The sequence below is a fragment of the Pipra filicauda genome, unplaced genomic scaffold (genome assembly GCF_003945595.2).
Source record: "Pipra filicauda isolate LSUMZ 115617 unplaced genomic scaffold, ASM394559v2 scaffold761_size107259_pilon, whole genome shotgun sequence".
Lineage (NCBI taxonomy): Eukaryota > Metazoa > Chordata > Aves > Passeriformes > Pipridae > Pipra > Pipra filicauda.
The window spans coordinates 53,210-76,297 of NW_024104933.1; the positions used below are offsets into that span (position 1 = coordinate 53,210).

The window sequence follows — 23,088 nt, forward strand, 5'->3', positions numbered from 1 at the left end:
ATGAGCCTCGAAATGGCCGGTTCTGGAGCTTTATAAAAACACACACGGGAGCCAGACGTCGTGAGCTCCCGCTGTGGGTCCGGCTGCCCCTCCCCAGCCCTGCTGGTGTCACTGGGGGCCCCTGGGAGCCACCAGCCGGGACCTTGGAGGGGCAGCAAAGCAGCTCCTGTGCCCTGGGCTCGCCTAAACTGCAATTTTCATTCCAAACCCATAATGTTGGCCTGCCCTTGGACGCGGGACATCTTTCCCTGCCCGAGGGCCTCGTGTTTCTCCGGCTTGTTTGTGCATTCCCCAGCCTTGCCCTGGGCTGTGGGGGAAAAGATGAGCTGCCTGCTGGCCCCAGAGGCTCATAAACACAAGTTATTTCGCTCAAAGTGGGTGATTTTTGGGACGTTCAGCTCCAAATCCTGACTTGCCCTCAAGCTGAGCCGTGTTTGTCCCCGTTCTTGGGGCAGCAGATGTCCTGCTGATCTTGGAAAAAGGGGAAACCCTGGGGAAAAGCTGAAGTTTGCCAAATTGAGAGCCAGTGGCTGGGTGAAACGGGGATTTCATGGCGTGAGGTGAGTCAGGGAGGGCTCTGACTCCTCTATTAATTTTCCTACAAGCGTTTATTCATGTCAGGTAAAGGGAGAGCAAAGCTTCTTTGTTGGCATCTCCCTTTCTAAAATAGCCTCTAATTACATGCTGCTGGCTCTGCAGCCCGAGGACATATTTTATATTTATATTTATATTTATATTTATATTATTTATACCCTCCCTGCATGGGGCCGGTCAGGGCTGGGGGTCCCCTTGGTGCCTCCCCTTTGGTGCAGGGGTTGTGCCCCATCAGCTCAGTCTTGCAGAGGGGTTTTAGTGCCCCAGGAGGGGCTCTTTGTGGCAGGAGACTCCTCATCCTCGTGCTGAACTCAGCGTTGACTTGGTGGCAGATTTCGGGATTCACGGAATCCCAGAGCGGTTTGGGATGGGAGGGAGCTCAAAGCTCATCTCGTCCCACCCCTCTGCCTTGGCCAGGGGCACCTTCCACCATCCCAGGTTGCTCCAAGCCCCGTCCAACCTGGCCTTGGACACTTCCAGGGATGGGGCATCCTTTGGGAAATCTATTCCAGGGCCTCCCCACCCTCACAGGGAGGAATTTCTTTCCCAATACCCCATCTAACGCTGCCCTCTGGCAGTGGGGAAGCCATTCCCCCTTGTCCTGTCCCTCCAGGCCCTTGTCCAAAGTCTCTCCAGCTCTCCTGGAGCTGCATCTCTGTCCTGTTCTTCCCCTGGGAACATCCCCACTTTGCCTTTGCAGCCTGGCAGCACCCAGGGCTTGGTTTGCCTCCGTTCCAAATCACCTCATTTAAACCCAGGCACCTTTAGAAACCTTCCCAAACGGAGAGAGGAGCTTTGCTCACTGAGGAACTTTATCCAAGGCCAAGTGACATCTCCAGAGGCAAGGGAGAAACTGCCCTTTGGATGGAGCAGCTCAGCTCTGCCTGGAAAGTGCCATTTTAGAGCCTCTCACCCTGCTGCAAGGCCCTCCTGGGAGCTCTGGCTTTGCCCCTTTGCCTCGGAAGATTCTGGCTCTGCCCCTTTGACCCTTTGCCTTGGAAGATTTTTTGGCTTTGCCTCTTTGACCCTTTGTCCTTGGAAGATTTACAGCCCCGATTGCAGCGGTGGGTGAACATGGCACAGTGTGGTTTTGGTGGAAGAGAGGCTTGTTATTTTAAGTGTTGTTTCTCTTGTATCCTGCAGTGAGATTTCTTTCTCCTGCACACACAAACATGTGCTCCAGCCAGTTATTCCAGCAAAGCCAGGCTTAAAGGTGGGTAAATGTTTAATAACATGGCCCCCACTCTGCTCTCTTTTGTTGCTGGGGGGGTTTCTCTGCAATCCTTCCACCCATCTCATGGCCTTCAAAATACCTGTGCAGATCCAGAAAGCTGCTTTACCTGCCAGGTTGGACAGGGCTTGGAGCAACCTGGTCTAGTGGAAGGTGTCCCTGCTGGAACAAGATGGGCTTTAAGGTCCCTTCCCACCCAAACCATTCTGGGATTAACCTGTGGTTGAACCCCTTGGCTGTGTCCCTGTGAGAAGTTCTCCTTCTCCACACTGTCCAGCAGTGCCTGAACCTCTAGCTCAAAGCTGTAGATGCACCCAAACATGTGCAGCCTCTCCAACTTCACAGAATCCCAGAATATTCCCAGCTGGACGGGCCCCACAAGAACCATCAAGTCCAGCTTTTAAGGGAATGGCCCGTAGGGGGGTTGGCCCCACACCTTTGGGTGCTCTACCCAGCTGAGCTCATCTCAGGGTCTTCTCTTGACCTTCTCCAGCTGAACACAGCCAGGTCAGAGACACCCCCAACAACCCCTCGGCAGCATTTTGCCGTCCGGGAGCCGCGTTCGTCCTCCCGTCTCCTCCCGAGGTTTGGAGCGGCCTCTTGGAGAGCCAAACCGGGGCTGACTGGGTGTTTTTCTGCCCCTCCCCAGGAGGAGCATGAAGAGGAAGGCCATGTTCACCTGCCCCTTCAACGGGGACTGCAAGATCACCAAGGACAACCGGCGGCACTGCCAGGCGTGCCGGCTCAAGCGCTGCGTGGACATCGGCATGATGAAGGAGTGTGAGTACGACCCCGGGGGACATCCCAGCTCCAGCTGGCCATGCCCAGCTCCCTCTCCGTCCCCAGGGCTGGGAAGGGCAGCACAAAACCTGGACACCCTGCCGGGACTCGAGGGGGCTGCAGAGGGCAGCAGATGTGGTGGGTTAATCATCTGAGAGGAGCTCGTTTAATGATCCCTGTGGGCACTGGGGTGATCCAGGAGCTGCTTTTCCCAAGGCCAAGTGGCTTTTCCCGGCTCTCGAGGGGCATCAGCTTTTTGTGAGAGTGTCCAGGGAGGTTTGTGGTCGATGCCTGGGCACACTGGTTGATTCTGTTGCGTCTTGAATTCCTCGGGTCGTGCTCGAGGGCCTCTCTCTGCACGCCAGAGGGTGATGGTAAATCTGCTGGTTAAATTTTAGGCGTGAGTTTGGGTTTGATTGTGGGGTTTAGACAGAAAAAAACACCTCCTGACACCTAAAGATTATATCCATGCCTAAAATATATCAGTTTTTATCAGTTACTACACAAAGACATTTTTCTGCGTGTTTTGGATTTGGGCAGAAAGTTTCCTGTATCCTCTCTGCTCGGAGCAGAAAGTAGGTGTTTTTGAGACTGATATTTGTGGTTATTTTCCCCCATCAGTTCTCTCTCAGAGGGGCAGTCCTGCAAATTCCAGTGGACTTGTGTTTTTCCTTACCCTTTGTGTCCTGTGTCTGAGCAAAGAAATTAATGTTCGTTGGTTCTGAATTACAGAGTTCTCGTTCACTAATTAGTGTTCTATCTATTGGTTACTGATTTCTCACTGCTTATGTTAGTTAGTCCACACTTTTAGTCATTTTAGTATCTTTTTTTTCCACCTGTAGGGACTTTCCAACACAAAGGCTGAGTCTTTGTTGGCCTCTTCTTTATCTTCTGCTTTCTGTAAGATGTCCTCGTGGTCCATAAATTCTGCATTCCAGATGTCCAACTTCAACAATCCATCTTTCCCTCCCAGGCTTTGCACGTCGGAGCAAATCAGAGTTAGTTTATCAAAACCTTAATTTAAATTAAGACTTTAATTAACTTCAATTAAAACTTAATTTTCCCGAGCTGTGTTCCCACAAAAGCACCTTGTGACAACTTTGCTTAATGCTGACTAAGAGTAATTTAAGAATAGCATAATTAATATCTATTGGTTATGATTAATTAAGACAATGAATTAGAAGTTAATTAAATCCATTAACTAAAATTATTAGAAAGTTCTGTCCTTTCCAACAGAGCTGGATTGTGTTTTCCTCCTCTGTAGCTCTGGGCTCTTTTTTTTTTGGGCCCTGCCATGTGGGTCCATCCAGCCACGTGCACAGCAGAGTCTTAAGCAAACAGCAGAGGGAAGTAAAGTAGTTTTTAACCCAATCCAAACACGCTAATGTTGCCCAAATATTTATTTTCCTCGGCTTTATTTATGGATAAGCAGCTTTTAAAAACAAAATGTGTTTGACGTGCTCCCCTCCTACGTCGCACGAGCTCTCCACGTCCCGGCTCCTCGGGAGCAGGTCGGTGCTCAGGGGGTGTTCAAACCCAACAACAGCTCCTGCTGGGAGACCGTGGGCAGGGGTGTCCATGGCCCTGGAAGATGGAAGGGGTGCTCCTTGCCTCGTGTGCTGAGCAGGGAACAAACAGTGCCACCGAAAGCCTCCGGGTCCTTGGGGAAATCAGAACGCGGAGGGGTTTGCAGGGAAGCAGCACCTAAATATTCCACGGTCCTAAAGATCCCTGATGAAGAGAAAAATCCCTGGATCTTATTCTTTTGAACCAGAGGGGGAGAAAGGCCACACAGGGCACCGTCTGCCCCCGAGTTTTGGGGAGCACGAGGAGCCCGTGGTGGGCGCTGGTTGTGCAACTCGTTCAGGGCTCGTTTGGAGCTAATGAGGGAGACTTTTGACCTGCACTAATTACTCAGGGCAGGCTGGAGAGTGCCTGGGCAGAGATGCCAAGCTGTTTGCTCCAGGTGCCAGGGACAGGCGTGTTCTGCACGGGAGTTAACGTGTAAGTGACCCCGTTAGCAAACCGTGACTGGATTAACCAAAACCAACCCCCCGGGACTAAAAATAGCCTTCCATGGACTTTGCCACCGGACACTGCTGTTATTTTTAGATGGAATAAGGCATCTTGAAGCTTTTGAGGGGGTTGGTGTCTTCCACAAGGCTGTTGTTTGTGTTGTTTGGGAATGTCTGTGTCGCTCTGGAAGGCAGGTCTCCAGCCTGGGGATGCCTCTGGCTGTCCTGTTCCCTTCCTGCTGCTTTTTCCTGGGATGATAATGATAATTCCTGGCATGAATGGGCTGTAAAGCAGGGCTGAGGGTCTGGGGCTGGTCTATCCCACCTGCTGGTTTAGGTGGCCAGAAAATGGGGGGGGGGGGGGAATTACTCCTTCCCTTTTTCCAGCAGCCTGGAGCTGAGGAAGGGACACCCATCCCTCGGGGGCTGGATCCACACCGTGGGGTGTTGGATGGGCTCCCTCAGGGAATTCACCTCCCAGTGTCTCTGCCCCTTCTCCCCCAGCCTTTAACAGCTCCTGTGTTCTCAGTCTTCACGTGTTCTCCAGAGAAGGTGGTGCCACTCAACCCTCAGCACCCCTTATCCCTTTTCCAAGGAAAAGGCTTGCTGGGATGTGGCTGGAGTCCTGAGCAGCTGGTGCTCAGCGCCCTCCCCACGAGGTTTGATTTATGATCTCAGGGCTGAAAATCCCCAGAGGGGAGAACAAAAACAGAACCAAACCAGCATCTCACAGCCAGGGAGAGGAGCAGAAGTGGGAAGGAATTTCCCTGGAATTTCCCCAGATGCTCAGGAGGGGAATGGGGAGCAGGAAGGGTTATGGTTGTGTAGGGTGAGGGTGAGCAGGGAGGGACACAACCTCTCCTCCTCTCCTCCACTTCCCAAAGAGGTGGTGGCCCTCAAAGCCAAGACATCCCTGCTGCTCTAAGCATGGGATGTGTTATTCCCGAGCCCGGGAGTCGCTGCCAGGCTCCGGCACTCCCAGATGTTTCCTAAACTTCCTTTTTCTTTTATATTTGGCTGCTCTTTCCTGCTTGATGGAGCCTTTGTGCTGCTCCCTCCTCCCCCCATCCTGCAGCACTTCCAAGCCCCTGGTTTTGGCCAGGGGTGCAGAGTTGGATCCTCACCCTGTATCCCTGTATCCTCGTGCTCCACAATCCCAGGGGTGTTGGCCGTGGCTTTCCCTGCTGCCTTGTGGCGTCTCCACAGAGGGCCAGTGTCTGGCTGGACGTGATGGGCAGATGTTATCTCGGCCTCCACACGGATTTGGGGTCAGGGCAGCCCACAGAGGCTCAGCCACGGCGCCGGCTGTGCCAGGAGTCTGTGGCTGGATGGCTCTGGCTCGGCGCTCGGAAAGCTTGGAGCTGGGATGGGAGCTGGGATCTCAGGGCAGGTGTTGAGCCGCTTCCCAGCCCTGTATTCCCACTCCCATCCTCCCGTGAGTCCAAATAAGCACTGAATCCTTTTCCCCAGCACTTTATAAAGCAGTGGAGGGGGGGGTCACTGCACTGACATCCCTCATCCATGTTATCCCTGCTCCTGTGGGGAAGCCGGTTCCTCTGGCACGGAGCGTTTCAGGTTTGCTGCTAATCACCAGAAACAGCTCCTGCCAGGCTGAGAAATGCCACTGCCAGACTGTTGCCAGCCTGGTTGAGGGCTGGATTCCCTAAAAGAGGGTGGGAAGTCCCAGGCTGACTTCCCTGGCAGTCTTGCCCCAGCACAGAAACATCCTTATTTTTCCATTCCGCTCTGAGGATGCCTTCTAATGGTCCTGGGATCATAGAATAGTTTGGGTTAGGAGAGGCCAATAGAGGTCATCTAGTCCTTGCAGGATCCCAACTTTGCCTGGTGTAACCTGCAAGAATCCCCTCTGAGGCCCCGATCCTCGGGACACTTCCAGCACCGCGGCCGCAGCCAAGGGCTCGGCTTTGCCCCATCCTCCTCCTCAACCCCACACGTGGCTTCCCCCACCAGTTCCTCCCCATGCCCACATGGATCTGATGCTTTTGTACGAAGAACTGGGAGGGGGGATGGCAAAACTCTTGATTTCTCTCCCCGAGCAGTCGCGCCGTGCCCCGCGGAGCCGCCGTAACGCGCCCGCGGCCGAGGTGACCTTTCAGCTCTATCTGCTCATTCCCATCTCTCCGAGACCTTCTGGTGCCCTCTGAGGTTGTGCAAGTTTGAAAAGGGATCGGAAAAATGCCGTTGGCTAAAGGAGCAGGGACAGCAAACAGCTCCTTGCCTGGAGCCCCACGGCTGCAGCTCCCTCCGCCCTCCGCCAACCTCTCGGCCCAAATTCCACCTCGACTCGCCCAGAGTCAAATCTCCTCATGCAGGGCAGGCTCAGCCACCTCGGCATCAGATAACACGCTTGGGGTTTTCTGTAATGCCCTGGTGAAAGGGCTAATAACAGCCTGAGGAAGGGGAATTGCTATTTTTAGGTGGATGTGTGTTACCAAGCGCTTTCGGGAGCGGGCGACGCGGCTACGGGGATGGAGGTTGAACCCAAGAGATCTCTGCAGCTCCCTTGTGCCTTTCTTCTCTTTCAGCCCTCTCAGGCCACTCAGGTCTCCAAGCTCTTTTTTATAAAGTTAAGATTTGAGTCCAGATTGCCTGTGGCTGGTTCCCATTGCCTAAATAAAGGGGACAATCGCCTCGGAGTCCAACCTTTGGCTGCTTCTGAGGACCATCACCCCTAACAAAAGCCATAAATACCCACCCCTGGGAGTGGGGGGTGTTTATGTGTGCCCTTAGCTTAAACATAAGGTTAGAACTCCCCCGGGGATGCTGCAGAAGTGCTGCTGGATACCCAGGGTGGCAGCTGGGGCCGAGCAGAGCTGCGCTGGGCACTGGAGCTGGGCGAACCCACTGACCCGAGTCTGGCGGGATCAGGATTTCTGTCACCTGGAAAGCACAGAGCAAACAGCGAGGGAGCAGAGCGGGCGTGTGGCAGTGCTCATGTGGCCTTATCTCACCCAGCCCTTGCCTAAAAGCACCATAAACTGCCAGGCAGTGACCCGGCAGCCGAGGTGACAGCGGGGTGGGGTCGATGCAGGTTCAATGACTGATTATCCAGGCGATGGGGACACTCTCTGCCGCAGCCTGGGGTTGCTCCAGTCCCTGTTTCTGCCCCTTCCCCTGCCCCACAGTCATCCTGACGGACGAGGAGGTGCAGAGGAAGCGGGAGATGATCCTGAAGCGCAAGGAGGAGGAAGCGCTCAAGGAGAGCCTGAAGCCCAAGCTCTCGGAGGAGCAGCAGAGGGTCATCGACATCCTGCTCGAGGCCCATCGCAAAACCTACGACCCCACCTACGCCGACTTCTCCAAGTTCCGGGTACGGCCGGGCCGCCCCCGCCCCCATGAGGGCTCCAAACCCCTCTCACCCCTCAGAGAGGAGTTAAAAATCCCCCTGCGGAACCCTCGCTGCTCGTGGCAGCAGGTGAACAACCACCACGCGTCTCCCCTTCCCTGCCCCGTTCCTCACGCCCTGCCCTTCTCTTCCAGCCCCCCGTGAGAAGCCACCCCAACAACAGGGGGGCAACAAAGTCCTCCTCTCTCCTCACCCAGGACCTGTCAGAGGAGGATTCCACTGATCTCTTCGGCTCCGATGCCTTCAGCACATTCCCAGGTACCACACTCACTTCCCTGGGGGTGACGGGGGAGAAATGCAGTAGTTTGACCTAAATCTGACGCTTCAGACCCTTGTTTTACCTCCTGTGGCTGTAAAACCCTCCTGGGGGTGTTGCACTGTCAAGCCCTGAGTGTCTCCCTCTCTCCAGAGTCCGTGGAGCCCCGGATGTTTTCGAACCTGGTCCTCTCCGAGGAGAACGACGAGAGCTCCTCCATGAACATCGAGTTCTCCCAGCTCTCCATGCTCCCACACCTGGCTGACCTGGTCAGCTACAGCATACAGAAGGTGATCGGCTTTGCCAAAATGATCCCGGGATTCAGGTGAGACGTTTGCTCCCAGGTCTGGCGTCCAAGGTGGTTTTCCACTCTTGGGAATCCTGTCCTGCCCTCCACAGCCAGATCATGTTCTCTGCTTCCCCTTCACAGCTGTCCCTCGGCTCTGTCCCCTTCCCAGGTCTGTTCCTACTTTGATGTTTTCTGTCTCTGATGTTTCCTGTGGTTCTCCTCTCCTCTCTTTCCAAACTCTGGAAAATTCACCCAAACTCTGTCAGCGAAACAACTCGGGCTGCTGCACCCTGAGGGGTTTGTGAAGGGCCCTCAGGTTCTCTTTCACTCCAGGCTGGTGCCCAGGGCGTGGACAAATTCACCTGCAGGAACTCCTGACACAGGAACCGTGGGGAGGGAAGAGCTGGGCTGCCCCAGGATGGGGTGACCGATGGGACCCTGACAGGGGTGGTGGTTTCTGTCCCTCTGCTCGTGGACAAGTCTCACCTCAACCTCCCCCCCCCATGTGGTGCAGGGACCTGTCAGCAGAGGACCAGATTGTCCTGCTGAAGTCCAGTGCCATCGAGGTGATCATGCTGCGCTCCAACCAGTCCTTCACCCTCGAGGACATGAGCTGGACCTGCGGCAGCAACGACTTCAAGTACAGGGTCAGCGACGTCACCCAAGGTAAAGCTGCCAGACCCTCCCCGCTAAGGAATCTCATCCCAGCCTTAAGTTCAGGCACAGAAATCCCGTGGGTTTTTCCCTGGAAAGCCATTCCCTCTGCACCCATCAGAAAAGGTGCTGGACCCTGCCCTGAACCTCTTGCACTTGAGGATTTGAGGGCCAGCGTTAAGAACAGGGGTGCAGGTGGCAGAGCAGGACCTTAAATCTCCGTGGGAGATCCTCTTCCAGAGCCAGCCGTGCTAAAGGTCCGTTCTCTTCCCAGCCGGCCACAGCATGGACCTGCTCGAGCCACTTGTGAAATTCCAGGTTGGCTTGAAGAAGCTGAACCTTCACGAGGAAGAGCACGTGCTCCTCATGGCCATCTGCATCCTGTCCCCAGGTAGGACCTGGCCAGGGGTTGGCGTGTCCCCAAAAAAAAGGGTGGGAGTCACCTTGAATACTGGGGGTGGTTTTGGGCACCGCAGTATAGGGAAGATATCGAGCTGTTGGAGCATCCAAAGGAGGGTAACAAAGGTGGGGAAGGGCCTTGAGGGGCTGAGGGTACTCGGTGTGTCCAGCTGGAGAAGAGGAGGCTGAGGGGAGACCTCACTGAGGTCTTCAACATCGTCAGGAGGGGCAGAGGAGGGGCAGGGACTGAGCTCTGCTCTGGGGAGAGCAGGGACAGCACCCAGGGAACGTTCTGGAGCTGTGCCAGGGCAGGGTCAGGTTGGATCCCAGGGAAAGGTTCTTTCCCCCGAGGCTGGTCGGGCACTGCCCAGGCTCCCCAGGGCAGTGGGCACAGAGCTCCAGAGTGTTCAGATGATCCTCTGGGGCACATGGGGTGACTCCTGGGGGCAATTGAGGGTTGGACCGGACGATGCTTGGCGGTCCCTTCCAACTCAGCACCTCCCGTGATCCCTGGTGTTCCCCAGACCGCCCGGGCGTGCAGGACACCTCGCTGGTGGAATCCCTGCAGGACAGGCTCTCGGAGATCCTGCAGACCTACATCCGCTGCCGGCACCCGCCCCCGGGGAGCCGCCTGCTCTACGCCAAGATGATCCAGAAGCTGGCGGACCTGCGGAGCCTCAACGAGGAGCACTCCCGGCAGTACCGCTGCCTGTCCTTCCAGCCCGAGCACAGCATGCAGCTCACGCCGCTCGTGCTCGAGGTCTTCGGCAACGAGATCTCCTGACTCGGGTGTCCCGGGGAGCTGAGCCAGCCACGGGGAGAAGGGAGAAGCCAGCCTGGCTTTTCCCGAGCTCCCGGGCAGGAGTTTTGTACCTTGGGTTTGGTTTCGTGCTCCTGGAAGCCCTGCTTTGTTTGCAGGTTGGCAGGGATGGACCCGGATCCGTGTGGTTTCCCCACCAGGAGCAGCTTTCCCTGCTGTCTGTGCGAGCCGATTTATCCCTTTATGGATGTTTTGAGGCTGGGCTGCCTCAAATCCCTTCTTTTTTTCACCTGGACAGTGGGGCTGGTGGGAAGGAGAAGCACTTGGGGTGGTTTTGGACTCAGGGCACCGCTGACCATCCTCTGCTCCCACCCTAAGTCCCGCAGCACTCGCCCCCTGCCCACTTCCAAAGGGAGATGCCAGTGGGATTGAACACCCCGAGTCCCAGCCAGGAGGGGCCGTGTCCCCACGGGTGACCGGCTCAGACACATCCCGGGTGCCACCGTTGGACTGGGATGGGCCAGAGGTGGCTGAGTGAGCTCAGAGAGGGGGAATTTGTCCTCAGCCCCCAAAGGAAAGAGCTTTATTTGCATTCCCAGCACTGCCTGGAGGTGGGGGGAAGGGGAATCTCTGGGTGACTTCCCTCCCCTTTGGAGCTGAACCCCTCTGTTTGATGGGATGACAACCCCTGGGATGGGGCAATGGGGAAACAACCCTCAGGATGGGGGAACAACCCCCAGGATGGGGAAACGACCCCCGGAATGTCGAGGTGACCACGGTCCCAGCTCGGCTTCCTCCCCCTGCCGTGTTCTGTGTCCTGCTGGAAGCAGCCCTGGAGGCAGCTCCGTGCCACTGTCCCGACCCGGGGCCGATGGAGTGAACCCCGGGAAGGGGGATTTGAGATTTGGGAGCTCCGGGAAGAGGCGTCACAGCCCCCCGGGCCGTGCACAATGTCCGGAGGGGCCCCGGCTCCCGGCGGCTCCTGCTCCGGCCAATAAACTCCTGCTTGGGCAAATCAACACAGCCCCGGGCTGGCCTGGGGGCTGCGTGTCCGTCTGTCCATCCGTCCGTTCCTGCGTGTCCATCCCGCTCTGTCCGTCTGTCCATCCGTCTGTCCGTCCCTGTGTGTCCATCCCAGTGTGTCCATCCGTCCATCGGTCCCCGCGTGTCCCTGTCCGTGTGTCCCCGTGTCTCTGTGTCCCTGTCCTCGTGTTCCTGTCCCCGTGTCCCTCTCCCCGTGTCCGTGTGTCCGCGTCCCTGTCCCTGTCCCCATGTCTCTATCCGTGTGTCCCTGTCCGTGTGTCCCCGTGTCCCTGTGTCCCTGTCCCCATGTCTCTATCCGTGTGTCCCTGTCCGTGTGTCCCTGTCCGTGTGTCCCCGTGTCCCTGTGTCCCTGTCCCCATGTCTCTACCCGTATGTCCCTGTCCGTGTGTCCCCGTGTCCGTGTGTCCCTATGTCCCTGTCCCCATGTCTCTATCCGTGTGTCCCTGTCCGTGTGTCCCTGTCCGTGTGTCCCTGTCCGTGTGTCCCTGTCCCCATGTCTCTATCCGTGTGTCCCTGTCCGTGTGTCCCTGTCCGTGTGTCCCCGTGTCCCTGTGTCCCTGTCCCCATGTCTCTACCCGTATGTCCCTGTCCGTGTGTCCCCGTGTCCGTGTGTCCCTATGTCCCTGTCCCCATGTCTCTATCCGTGTGTCCCTGTCCGTGTGTCCCTGTCCGTGTGTCCCTGTCCGTGTGTCCCTGTCCCCATGTCTCTATCCGTGTGTCCCTGTCCGTGTGTCCCGTGTCCCCGTCCGGGTCCCTCTGTTGTATCCCCGCATTCGGCCGCCAGGGGGCGCTATCTCCACGAAGCGGTGCGTTGGCCCCGCCCCCTTTCGGGGTTAGCCGTGACCAACTGCGCATGCGCGAGGCGGGGTTTAAATGGGGCTAGAAACCGGGGAGGCGTGGCCACACATGCGCGGGAGAGGCATCGCCGCGTGCGCGTTGCCGGGGGCGGGATGGGGCGGGGTCTGTGCGTTGAGGGGGCGTGTCCGGGGGCGGGGCCATGCGCGGCCTCTCCCGCGCCGTCCGGCTCATGGCGGGGACCGGGGTCGGGACCGGGATCGGGGGCTCCGGAGGCTCCTCCATGGCCGGGATCGGGCCCGGGGCCTCCGTCGCCACCGCGGCCGGGCAGAAGCGGCCGCGTCCCGAGCCCGCCCCGCTCATCGGCACCCACGACGGCACCTTCCACTGCGACGAGGCGCTCGCGTGTTTCCTGCTGCGGCTCCTGCCCCGCTACCGGGTACGGTCCCGGGCTCCATGCAACGGCACCGGCACCGTGCGCTGCCGGGGCCCGGCTCCCTCCTCGGGGCTCCCCCGTGACCTCGCTCGGGGCTCCCAGTCCCACCTGCGGCCACCGTCGGGTCTCCCGGACCCGCGTGGGGGTCCTTGGGACCCACCCAGTGGCTGCTCGGGGTCCCGCCTGGGGGTCACCCTGAAGCCCCTCCTCGGGGTCCCTTGTCACCTGGGGCTCACCCTGAAGCTCTCAGCCCCTCCTCGGCGTCCCCGGGCCCCGGGGGCAGCTCTCGGGGGTCTCCGGTGCTCCGGGGGACCCTCACGCTCCGCGTGCCCCCCGGCAGGACGCGGAGGTGGTGCGGACGCGGGACCCCCAGCGCCTGGCCCAGTGTGACGTGGTGGTGGACGTGGGGGGCGAGTACGACCCCGAGCGGCACCGCTACGACCACCACCAGAGGTGAGACCCACCCCCGGCCCTCCCGCTCGCACAGCGGCGTCCCCGGGGGTCCCTGGGGCTGACCCAGGTGCCCTGCAGGTCCTTCACAGAGTCCATGAGGAGCCTCCGGCCCGACAAGCCCTGGAGCACGAAGCTGAGCAGCGCCGGGCTGGTCTATTGTCACTTCGGCTCCCAGATCCTGGCGGCGCTCCTGGGGCAGCCGGAGGACGGGCCCGTGGTCACGGCGCTCTACGATAAGGTACGGGGGGCTCCGACCCCCCCAGTGCCACAGCTCTGCCCAGGGCTGCTCCTTTTGGCGGGGAGGGGGTGTCACCCCACAGGAGATTCCAAGAAAGAGGCGACCGGTTTGTGGCAGCTACTGGTGGGTGGTTGGGCTCTGCTGTGCCCCCCAGTGCTGCCCCCATTGTCCCCCTCTTGCCTTCCCCCCATTTTCCTCCTCCTGTCCTCTCACTGTTCCCTCCTTTGCTGTCCCCTTCTTTCTCCTCTGTCCCCTCACAGTCCCGTTGTCCCCTCACTGTCTCCTCCTGTCCCTCCACTGTTCCCCTGCTGTCTCCATTGTCCCCTCACTGCCCCCCCGTCCCTCCCCAGCTCTACGAGAACTTTGTGGAGGAGATCGACGCCATCGACAACGGGATCGCGCAGGCGGAGGGGGAGCCCCGCTACGCCCTCACCACCACCCTGAGCGCCCGCGTGGGGCACCTGAACCCCCGCTGGAACGACCCCGACCAGGACACCGAGGTGGGCACGGGCACCGCGGCCCCTTGGGGACACCCGGCTCAGGGACACCCAGGATGGGGACACCCGGCTTGGGGACACCTGGGATGGGGACACCCAGCTTGGGGACCCCCCTGACTCCCCATTGTGCCCCCAGGCGGGGTTCAGGCGGGCGATGGAGCTGGTGGGGAGTGAGTTCCTGGACCGGCTCGACTTCTACCACCGGGCCTGGCTGCCGGCACGGGCGCTGGTGGAAGAGGCTGTTCGGCGCCGCTTCGAGGTACCACCCACTGATCTGGGGGGGTCTGAAAGTGGGGGGGCAGCTCTGGGGTGTGGGGAGGCCAAATGGCCTCAGTATGAACCTCCCTGCATGGCCCTGCAGCCCCCACTGTGCCCCACACAGGGCTCTGTACCCCCAAACAGGGCTCTGCACCCCCACTCTGCCCACCCTTCTCCCCACCCCATCCACACCCCCCTATGCATGTGGGGGTCTCTGAGCCCCAAGGGGTGAAGCTGAGCCCCGGGGCCATTTGGGAGCTCTGGGGACGGTCCCCCAGAGTGCCCGTGGTGTCCCCCCTCCCAGGTGGACTCGAGTGGGCAGGTGCTGGAGCTGCCCCAGGGCGGCTGCCCCTGGAAGGAGCACCTTTTCCAGCTGGAGAAGGAGCTGGCCCTGCCCAGGCCACTCCAGCTCGTGCTGTTCCCAGACCGGGGTGGGCAGTGGCGGGTTCAGAGCGTCCCCACGGGACCCCACACCTTCCAGAGCCGGTGAGACCCCTCCCCTCACACTGTGCACCCCCACTCTGCCCCCCTGTACCCCCCCCACAGCTCTGCACCCCCATTCTGCCCCCCTGTACCTCCACTCTGCTCCTCCTGTACACTTCCCCACAGCTCTGCATCCCCCACTCTGCCCCCTGTACCCTCATTCTGTCCCCCTGTACCCTCACTGCCCCTCTCTTTACCTCCACTCTGCCCCTCTGTATCCCCCCCACGGCTCTTCACCCCCATTCTGCCCCTCTCTGTACCCCTACTCTGCCCCTGTACTCCCATTCCACCTCCCCTGCACCCCCCCCTCTGCCCCCTGTGCCCCCCCCGTTTGTCACCCACTGTCCCCCGTGTCCCCCCAGGCTGCCCCTGCCCGAGGCGTGGCGGGGGCTGCGGGACGAGGCCCTGTCCCAGCTCTGCGGCGTCCCCGGCTGCGTCTTCGTCCACGCCAGCGGCTTCATCGGCGGCAACCGGAGCCGGGAGGGGGCCCTGGAGATGGCACGGCGGGCACTGCGGCACGGGGGGGGCACGCAGAGCGGGTGAGCCCCCCCTCCCATCGCCATCACCCCAAAAGGGACCCCCCGGCCCAGCGCGGGGGGTTCCAGGGACAGCTGGGACTGTTCCTGTAATGGGATCGCAGCGAGATGCTCCGAGGGACCTGCCGGGGTGGGGGGCAGCCCCCCCGGGGTGGCAACGTGCCCACCACCCCCGGCACTGGAGGGGCACCAGCCCAGTCAGAGACTTGCTGGCTCTGTTTCTCTGGGGTTTGCTCCCGTTCCTGTATATACCCCCCCCCCCCCATTCCGAGGGGTTTCCAGCACCAGTAAAGACCAGTGTGTGCCCAGTGGATGCGCTATTGGGGGTCCCAAGGGGGTGGGCAGGGCTGGGGGTTGCTGTGAGGTGGGTACAGCCACGGGAGCCAGTGCCTCCCCTCGCCCTCTCCGCCCCGATCTCGCCTATCAGCCGCGGGGGGGGGGGCACAGAGCCCCCTCTCCCGTGCCACCCATCCTCCCGTGCCACCCGTCCTCCTTCCCGGGGCAATGCAGGCAGCCTGGCTGCTCCTGCTGGCGCTGGGGCTCCCCGGCCACTGCCGGTGCCCAGGGGGGGCCCCCCGGGCGCTGCCCCCCCACAACGAGACGCTGGGCGGGGCCGGGGGGGCGCGGGCCCCCGACGCGGTGGTGCTGGTGGCCGTGGGGGGGTGGCTGGGGGCCCTCCTGCTCTACGTGGGCCGGTTCGTGCGGAGGAGCCGGGCGGAGACGCGGCTGCACCTGGAATACCTGCGGGCACTGCCCCTGGAATACCTGCGGGCACTGCCCCGGGGGGAGGAGGAGGAGGAGGAGGAGGAGGAGGAGCCGCTCAGCACCTTCCTGGGAGGCAGCACCGGGAGCAAACCGGGCAGTGCCGAGGGGTGAAGCCCCCCCGGTGCCACCCCAGCAGCAGCGGTGGGTTCATCCCCCAGTTTTTCTCCCGGGATCCTCCTCGTGCCTGTGCAGCCCCACGGAGGGGCTGCATGCAAGGGGGGTGGGGGGGGCTCCCTGTCCCACCTCGGGATTTGAGGAGCATTTTGGGGGTCCTGGGGGAGGTGGGGGGTTGGGTTGTGGGGGTGAGCAGGGATCCTGCACTCTCCCCATTATCCCTGTTATTGCAGTGTAATCCCAGGGATTAACCATATGTAATCCCGGGATTTATCCACGCTGCTTCCCCCTCCATTAATCCCTTCTCTGGGCGGGGGGGGGGTCCATCTGCTCCCCCCCCACCCTTTGGTGCTGGTGAGGGGGCTCACGTGGGCTGGCACGAGCACCCCGGGGCCCCTCCAGCCCTGCTCACAACCCGACTGGGCTCAAGTTTGGGGGTTTATGGACCCACAAGGGTTTCGGTTCACTTTGGAGGGCTGTGCCCACCCACAAGGCAAGGCCCGGGGGGCTGTGTGTGCAGCCAAGGACCCCGAGCCCCCCCTGCCCTCACCTTTCCCCAAAATGCGGCTCTTTAACCCCAAAACAGCAGCCCTGGCCCTGTGGGCTCACCCCAACGGGCTTCAGCAGGGGGAAGTTCTGCAAGTTGACCCTGAGCTCTCTCTGACCCCAAAAAGCAGCTCTGGAGCACCCTCAGACCCACAGAACTTCCAGAACTCACCCCATGGAAAACTCCCAGCCCCCTCAGGGTGAGGAAAGAAGAGGAGAGGGAGGAAAGAGCGGCCTTTATTCGATGCAGACTCTGGGAGACCCCCTGTGCTCCCCCAGGGGTTGAAGGCAGCCGAGGGTCCCGGGAGGAAGATGAGGCTGCCCAGGGAGGGAGAGGAGCCACCAAGGCCCTGGGCTGGGGTCACAGCTCCGAGAAGAGGGGCTGCTCCCTCACACTGGCCACGACGGGGACGGGGCTGCGGCGGGGGCTGGCCAGGGGCACGTGGGCACTGACGAAGAAGAAGGGGATGTGGCTGATCTTCCCCGAGGACCAGCACTGGAAGGGAAGAGGACACAGAAGAGAATGAGGGTCCAAGATCCCAGACACCTTCCCCCCACCCCGTGTCAGACCACCCAGCACCAAGGGAGGATTGACTCACCACGGTCAGGAGGGCTCCTCGTGGGAAGCAGGGGTGGAAGGCGATGATCTGGGGCTGGGCACCGCGCTCGCCCCGCACGAACCCGCTGGGGGGGGCAGGAGGAGCCACGGTTATGGCACAGCCACAGAAACACCACACTGCCAGGGCCAAGTGGAGACACCCGGGACCTGATCAGATGCACTGGGCAAGGGGCTCGAGGTGGATAATGGCCAACACAGCCCAAACACGACGGGATTCGGAGGTAAAACGGTGCCAGGCCCTGAAGCAGCACGGGATGGGGGTCTCCCCACGGTGAGGAGGGGCTGCTCTTCCCCACCACACCCCCCAGGGGGGTTAAAGGTACTCAACGAACCCAAAACCTGCTGCAAGGAACCCACCCAGTGCCCACAACCACTCACCAGGGCAGGAGCTCGAAGACGGGGCTGTTGCGGGTGCGGAACACGGCGATGGCCGTCTGGCTGCCCGGACAGTCGGGGTGTCCTGCAGGAGGGAGAGGGGCAGGGAGGCTTTCCTTGCTCCAGGGACACGTGGACAGGCCCCTCGGTGCCCCTTTTCCTTGCTGGAAGTGGGATCTTCAGGCGGGACTCACCTCTGATGATCACTGCGAGTCTCTCTCCAGTGGGGTCCCACACCATGGAATGCACCTCTCCTCCAATCCTGGAACCGGCAGGGAAGCCCCCAGGGTCGGGGGGCACAGACCCCCTCAGCCCCCTGGGTGTTCCCAGCACTGGGGGGCTGCTGCCCACCTCTGCCCCCCCAGGTGCCACATCAGACCCACCTCTCGTCCCCGTAGAGCGTCTCGAAGGTGGTCTCGGACAGGTCTGCCACGATCGAGGCTGTTTTGGAGCCCCCCACCTGCCCCTGCATCTCCCCTGAAGAGAACACTCCATAAATCCCACTGAATTGCCCAGATCTCCCCTAATTTATCCATTTCTCAGAGCAACGTGCTGGTATCCCATGTCTGGGATGGAGGACAGGGGACAGCAACCCCCAGGACTGACCCCTCTGCTGACAAACCCCTGAGCTGGCCCTGGACCCCCTCCCCTGCAAAACCCCTTTGTGTCCACACGACTGAGAGGCAACAGGAGGGGGGATAAACCCAACCCCGGGGATTCCGTGCTCTGGGAGACCCCCAAGACACCCCCCTGCATGTCCCAGGTCCCTCAGCCAGAAGTGAGGGACCACCTGGGCCCCACCCCAGCCCTTGGGAAGCCCCAGCTCGGGCAGACTCACCCCGGTACTCAGAGAAGGACAAGGAGTAGATGACGGACTCCCCCAGCACCGTGAAGAGCAGTCGGCTGCCGTCCGGGCTCCAGCACCCCGTCTGTGGCACAGGAAGGGTTTGCAGGGAGACTCCAGTGGGTCCAGGGACACCTCAGGCCTTTGTGGATGGCCCCTCCCCTGGCCAGGGATCTTTTGGAGCCAGCTGGGAGTGGGGGATTTTTGGTAAAACCCACCCAACGTGTCCCCGAGGGCCCTGGAGGTGATGTCTGCACCTCAAATCCTGGGGTCAGTTTGGGGCTACGAGACAGACACTGAGGGGCTGGGGTGTGTCCAGAGGTGGGAATGGAGCTGGGGAAGGGGCTGGAGAACTTGTGAGGAGCAGCTGGGGGGGCTCAGCCTGGAGAAAAGGGGGCTCAGGGAGGACCTTCACAACTCTGGGGAGCCAGGGAGGGGTCGGGCTCTGCTCCCAGGGAACAAGGGATGGGACAAGAGGAAACAGCCTCAAGATGCACCAGGGAAGGTTCAGGTTGGATACTGGGAAAATTTCCAGGGCTGTCCAGCCCTGGCACAGCTGCCCAGGGCAGGGTGGGAGTCCCCAGTCCTGGAGGGATTTAAAAGCCCTGTGGATGTGGCACTTGGGGACGTGAGACTCGACGGTCTCAGAGGGCTTTCCCAGCCTAAATGACTCCTTGCCTGAGGAATCCATCCTACCTGGCAGCGTCCTCTGATAGTGGGCCACCGCTCACACGTCCACATCTGAGCCTCCCACACCCTGCAGGGGACAGAACAGGGTGAATTCCTGAGATCTGCCCCAATCCTGCTGCTCCAGGAGCCCACAGGGTCAGACCCAGCCACCCACCCCCGTGCCCCTCTGCCCCCCCAGCAGGAGTGGGAGCAGTGAGGACACTCAGGATCCAGATCTGCTCAGTTTTGGGGCAGAAAGGAGGGCGAGGGCTGCGAGGGGAACAGGGCAGGCAGGGCACTCACCGGAACACGGCCGAGGGGGTGGCTGCCAGCACCTTGCTGCCATCGGGTGACCAGGCCAAGTAGGTGACACCACCACCCCCAAACCACTGCAGCTGGACACAGTTCTCAGTGGACACGTCCCACACCTGGAGGAGGGGACAAGGAAGGCAAACAGTGACACCAGAACGCCGACTGAGTGTTGAGGGGGTGTGTTTGGATTAGGGGACACAGAGCGATGCTTTCAGGTCCAGTTCAAATTCAGAGCTGCCTGACCCACCCTCTGTGGGAACAGCACCTGTGCCCAGCCCAGCTGTCCCTGGGTGACCCTCTGGGGTGCCCGTGGACCCCACATCCCCCTGGGGAGGCACAGCCAGCTCAGGGCTCCTCACCAGCATGGCCGTGTCGACCGGTGACGCCGAGAGCAGCCGCTCCCCGCTGGGTGCCCAGGCCAGGCTGGTGACAGGGCTGTGCCCTGGGTAGGACAGAACCTGGGCACAGCCTGATGACGGTCTGGAACAGAGAGAGAAACCTCCAGGAAGGGTTGGGACAGGCTGGCAGGACAGGCACCTGCCTGGCTTTATCCCAAAGCCAACCCCAAAGGGGGTCCCGATGGCAGGGCGGGGGGTGTGCGGGGGTTGTCACCTGGTGGAGAGGGAGGTGGGATCCAGGTGCCACACCAGGACACAGCTCTGGCAGGCCACGGCCAGGATGGAGGCACAGAGGGGCTTCCAGGCCATGGAGGCCACGTTCCTCTGCAGGCGATGCTTCAGCGAGGGGACGGTGGCACTGCCGGGGAGGGGACACATGTGACAAGGGCAAAACACGGGACCAAGAGCCTGTGGGCCATGCCCCAGTGTCCTCTGCCAGCTCTGAGCCCAGTGCAGGGGGAAAGCAGAGTGGGAAGGGGGGGTGTGCCCTGCTGTGCCCTGCTTCCCAGGCTGGGGGGAGGGTGTGGGGGGACAGGAATTCCCAGCCAGGTGACACCGGAGTGAGCCAGAGCACACCTGGTGCAATTGGCCTGAGCTGCCCCTGGCCCAGCCCTGGGGCAGGAGAGGGCCCGGGCTGGCCAGAAATCCCAGCTGGGAGAGAGGGCTGGAGCAGGGCAGCGCGGAGGGGGCCGCAGGACCAGCCGGCACAGTCTTCTCCTGAGGAGGGATTGGCATTCCCTGGGGGAGCAGGGAGACCTGGGGGAGAGAGGAGACTCAACGACGCTCCAAACACTGCTCTGCCTGTGCCCCCTTGGGCTGTGGGACCCCCCTTGGGCTGTGGGACCCCCAGGATGCCCCCAGAGCTACGGAGCAGGGAGGGAAGGGAAAGCCAAGGCTTCACTCAGGATCGTGCTCCAGGAAGAGCGATGGGAAAGGAGCAGGGGGGGGCTGAACGTGAGCCCACGTGGGCAGGAAGGCCAAGGGCACTGTGGCTTGTGGCAGCCACGGCGTGGCAGCAGGACCAGGGCACCCCGAATCCTGGGAGGCAGCGGCAGCTCCAGCCCCACCTGTTGGAGTTGTAGACCCGGATGGAATCGTCCAGAAGTGCCACAGCAAACTTGTTGGTGTGGGGGTGCCAGGCAAAGGCCCGCACGGGGCATCCGGCCCTGGAGGCAGGGACAGGGCAGGGTGAGGCTCCAAGCAGAGGTGCTGGCACCACCCAGCACCCCCCAGGCTGGCAAAGTCCCTTCCCAGAGCACCCGATGAAATAAAACTCCCTTTTCGCTGCTGGATGGGACTGTTACCTTGGGAAATTCCCCCATTCCTGGAAATTATTCCCAGGGCTCTGCCGAGGGGCTGGTTCCCACAGTCTGGGGTGGGAACTGGGAGGAATTTTGCAGTCTCTGATGTCATGTAACCCTGATTTCAGCACATCAGAGGCTTTGCCTCTCTCTGACCATCGGACACAAAGCAAGGCGGCCAGAGCCTGAGGGGAAATACTTGCCCTTAATGTGCCCACCCAAACAGGGCCCTCCTGTCCTTGTACCCCCACCCCTCTCCCAGCTCTGGGGGTGTCACAGACCCCAGAGATGGTGCTTTTGGGACACACAGGACTCACCAGTCCACGGCCTGGGAGAAGGCTGCAATCATGTCCTCACTGGTCAGCTGCAGGGGGGAGCAGAACACTGAGCTGGCAGCGAGGACTCCCAGTGCCCATCCCCTCTTTCCTCTTCCCCTACCTGGATTTTGGCCCCTTTTGGAGCGCTTTGGGCCCTGGGAAGGCGTTAGGGCAGCATTCCCCCCTCTTTGGTGGGGGAAGGAGCAGCGTTTGGAGCTGGGCATTGCCGGGAGGAGCGTTTTGGTGGGTTTTCAGCAGGGAAGGGACCACCCACCACCCCAACCAGCCTCCCCCAGCCCCAGGGATCAGGCCTGGAAGGACTCACGGAGAGGTGTGGGAACAGGGATCCGTGGAGCGAGGAGAGCCAGCGGCACACGGCCAGCGCGTGGCTCGAGCCCGTCCTCAGCCATCGCAGCCCTGGGGGGCAAAGCACCCTCAGCTGCGCCCACCCGCACCACGGGGGGCGGGGGTGGGGGCAGCACAATGGGAACAGAGAGATCTCAGACCCAGAGATCCCGAGAAATCTCCAGGAGCAGCCACAACTCACCCTCCTCCTCGGCGCTGGCCACCTCCCGGAGCACCCCGCAGAGCCCCGCGTCGCGCCTGCGGCCACAGCGGGGTCAGAGCCCCTTCAGCACCCCCTGCCCGCTTCTGGGGGGGCAGATCTGGCACTCTGGGGGGCACTTTTGTGGGAGGGGGACAGGACTCACCAGGCACTGAGGCAGCGCTTCCACGGGGACTCGCGGTGGTGGATGAAGGGCGGGCGGGCGCTGGGCTCCTGCCGCCCGTGAGCCTTGAGGGGCTCCTTGGGCAGGCTGAGCACGGGCAGGTCGGGCACCTATGGGCCCCCACAGCACCCCTGAGCACACAGCACCCCTGAGACCACCCCAGAGCACCCCTGAGACCACCAGGGACATCCAGGGGGTGCCATGGGGGGATAAGGAGACCCCCCAGCACAAGGGGCCAGAACTCCAGCCACAGCCGAGTGGGATAAATGTGTCACCCCCCCAGAGGCTGGAGGGGGGCTGGCATAGCTCTGGGAGGCAGGGGGGCCCAGCCGGCCCTGGGGGTCTCACCTGGCTCTGGGGAGGAGGAGGGGGCACTCCGGGGGTCTCACCTGGCTCTGGAAGGACAGCGGGAGCTGCTCGCTGAGGCGGCCGCAGACCAGGGCGTTGTTGAGCTCGTACAGGGTGACATCCCCGGGGGGGGGCGGCGGCGGGAACAGCCCCAGGGTGCACATGGTGGGTCTGGGAGGTGGGGAGGAACAGAGGACGGGGGGTGAGAGCTGCAGCCCGCAGAACTCACCGGCTCCAACCCCGCAGCCCCTCACCCACCCACCCACAGGCAGGGCGCTCCCCGCTCACAGCCCCCGGTGCCCCCCGTGTCCCCCCACACCTTTCACCCCCTCACAGCCCCCGGTGCTCCCCGTGCTCCCCCTCACCTTTTCTCCGTCACAGCCCCCCCAGTGCCCCTAAGGCTCCCTCACCGCCCCCAACCCCGCCATGTTTGTTCCCCCTCACCCTTTTCCCGTTCCCAGTTCCCGCCCTCGGGGCCGAGGGTGGGGGGGGGGGCATTAAAGGGGCAGCGGCCCTGGGATGGAAAAGCGCAAAAGCGGCACGCAGCGGGTGGGCGCCCAAATCCCCGATTTACCTCCGCGTTGGCCGCGAGATTCATAGTATCCCCTGCAGAGACACCCTCGCCGCCCAGCTCCGGTGAATTAGGGGCTCTTCGGCTGTAGCGGGG

At 61.4% G+C, this 23,088-nt stretch overlaps 3 protein-coding genes across 5 annotated transcripts in view; 2 read left to right on the forward strand and 1 right to left on the reverse strand.

Annotated features, from left to right (window-relative positions):
* VDR (vitamin D receptor) overlaps window positions 1-11,358 on the forward strand; it is a 29,080-nt gene extending 17,722 nt beyond the window's left edge. For both annotated transcript variants that reach the window (XM_027737317.2, XM_039389737.1), the window contains 7 exons: window positions 2,475-2,605; window positions 7,767-7,951; window positions 8,122-8,245; window positions 8,397-8,568; window positions 9,047-9,198; window positions 9,461-9,577; window positions 10,110-11,358. In XM_027737317.2, coding sequence (XP_027593118.1) covers window positions 2,475-2,605; window positions 7,767-7,951; window positions 8,122-8,245; window positions 8,397-8,568; window positions 9,047-9,198; window positions 9,461-9,577; window positions 10,110-10,369 — 1,141 coding nt within the window. In that variant the 3' untranslated portion in view covers window positions 10,370-11,358. The remainder of the gene's footprint in view (window positions 1-2,474; window positions 2,606-7,766; window positions 7,952-8,121; window positions 8,246-8,396; window positions 8,569-9,046; window positions 9,199-9,460; window positions 9,578-10,109) is intronic.
* Window positions 11,359-12,386: 1,028 nt separating this feature from the next.
* Window positions 12,387-15,179, forward strand: MYG1 (MYG1 exonuclease). The gene is made up of 7 exons (XM_027737315.2): window positions 12,387-12,623; window positions 12,961-13,073; window positions 13,152-13,311; window positions 13,662-13,811; window positions 13,945-14,067; window positions 14,371-14,552; window positions 14,912-15,179. Exons 1-7 carry the CDS (start codon window positions 12,387-12,389, stop codon window positions 15,090-15,092), a joined length of 1,146 nt encoding a protein of 381 aa, XP_027593116.1. The 3' UTR covers window positions 15,093-15,179.
* Window positions 15,180-16,729: 1,550 nt separating this feature from the next.
* On the reverse strand, window positions 16,730-22,879 carry AAAS (aladin WD repeat nucleoporin). Of its 2 annotated transcripts, none has more exons than XM_027737313.2 (17): window positions 22,866-22,879; window positions 22,463-22,592; window positions 22,056-22,183; window positions 21,893-21,948; window positions 21,671-21,762; window positions 21,346-21,392; window positions 20,795-20,893; window positions 19,942-20,085; window positions 19,689-19,809; window positions 19,321-19,445; window positions 19,045-19,105; window positions 18,343-18,433; window positions 17,888-17,981; window positions 17,699-17,766; window positions 17,508-17,589; window positions 17,110-17,194; window positions 16,730-17,006 (listed from the first exon to the last, which is right to left on the reverse strand). In XM_027737313.2, the coding sequence occupies exons 2-17, from the start codon at window positions 22,583-22,585 to the stop codon at window positions 16,872-16,874; spliced, it is 1,551 nt and encodes a 516-aa protein (XP_027593114.1). In that variant the 5' UTR covers window positions 22,586-22,592; window positions 22,866-22,879; the 3' UTR covers window positions 16,730-16,871. The 2 variants fall into 2 exon arrangements, with proteins under 2 accessions (XP_027593114.1, XP_027593113.1); XM_027737312.2 differs by lacking the exon at window positions 22,866-22,879 and adding an exon at window positions 22,787-22,848.
* Between the last annotated feature and the right edge of the window lie 209 nt (window positions 22,880-23,088).

What these genes read in the sequence shown, in the direction of transcription:
- AAAS (XM_027737313.2), bottom strand. Translation starts at nt 22,585, where the DNA reads ATGTGCACCCTGGGGCTGTTCCCGCCGCCGCCCCCCCCCGGGGATGTC. An exon ending in CGGTCGACACGGCCATGCTG is followed by an intron (nt 19,446 to 19,688) that starts GTGAGGAGCCCT and finishes CCCCTCCTCCAG; the next exon opens with GTGTGGGACGTGTCCACTGA. An exon ending in ACCCCCTCGGCCGTGTTCCG is followed by an intron (nt 19,106 to 19,320) that starts GTGAGTGCCCTG and finishes TGTCCCCTGCAG; the next exon opens with GGTGTGGGAGGCTCAGATGT.
- MYG1 (XM_027737315.2), top strand. Translation starts at nt 12,387, where the DNA reads ATGCGCGGCCTCTCCCGCGCCGTCCGGCTCATGGCGGGGACCGGGGTC. An exon ending in TCACGGCGCTCTACGATAAG is followed by an intron (nt 13,312 to 13,661) that starts GTACGGGGGGCT and finishes GTCCCTCCCCAG; the next exon opens with CTCTACGAGAACTTTGTGGA. An exon ending in CTGTTCGGCGCCGCTTCGAG is followed by an intron (nt 14,068 to 14,370) that starts GTACCACCCACT and finishes CCCCCCTCCCAG; the next exon opens with GTGGACTCGAGTGGGCAGGT.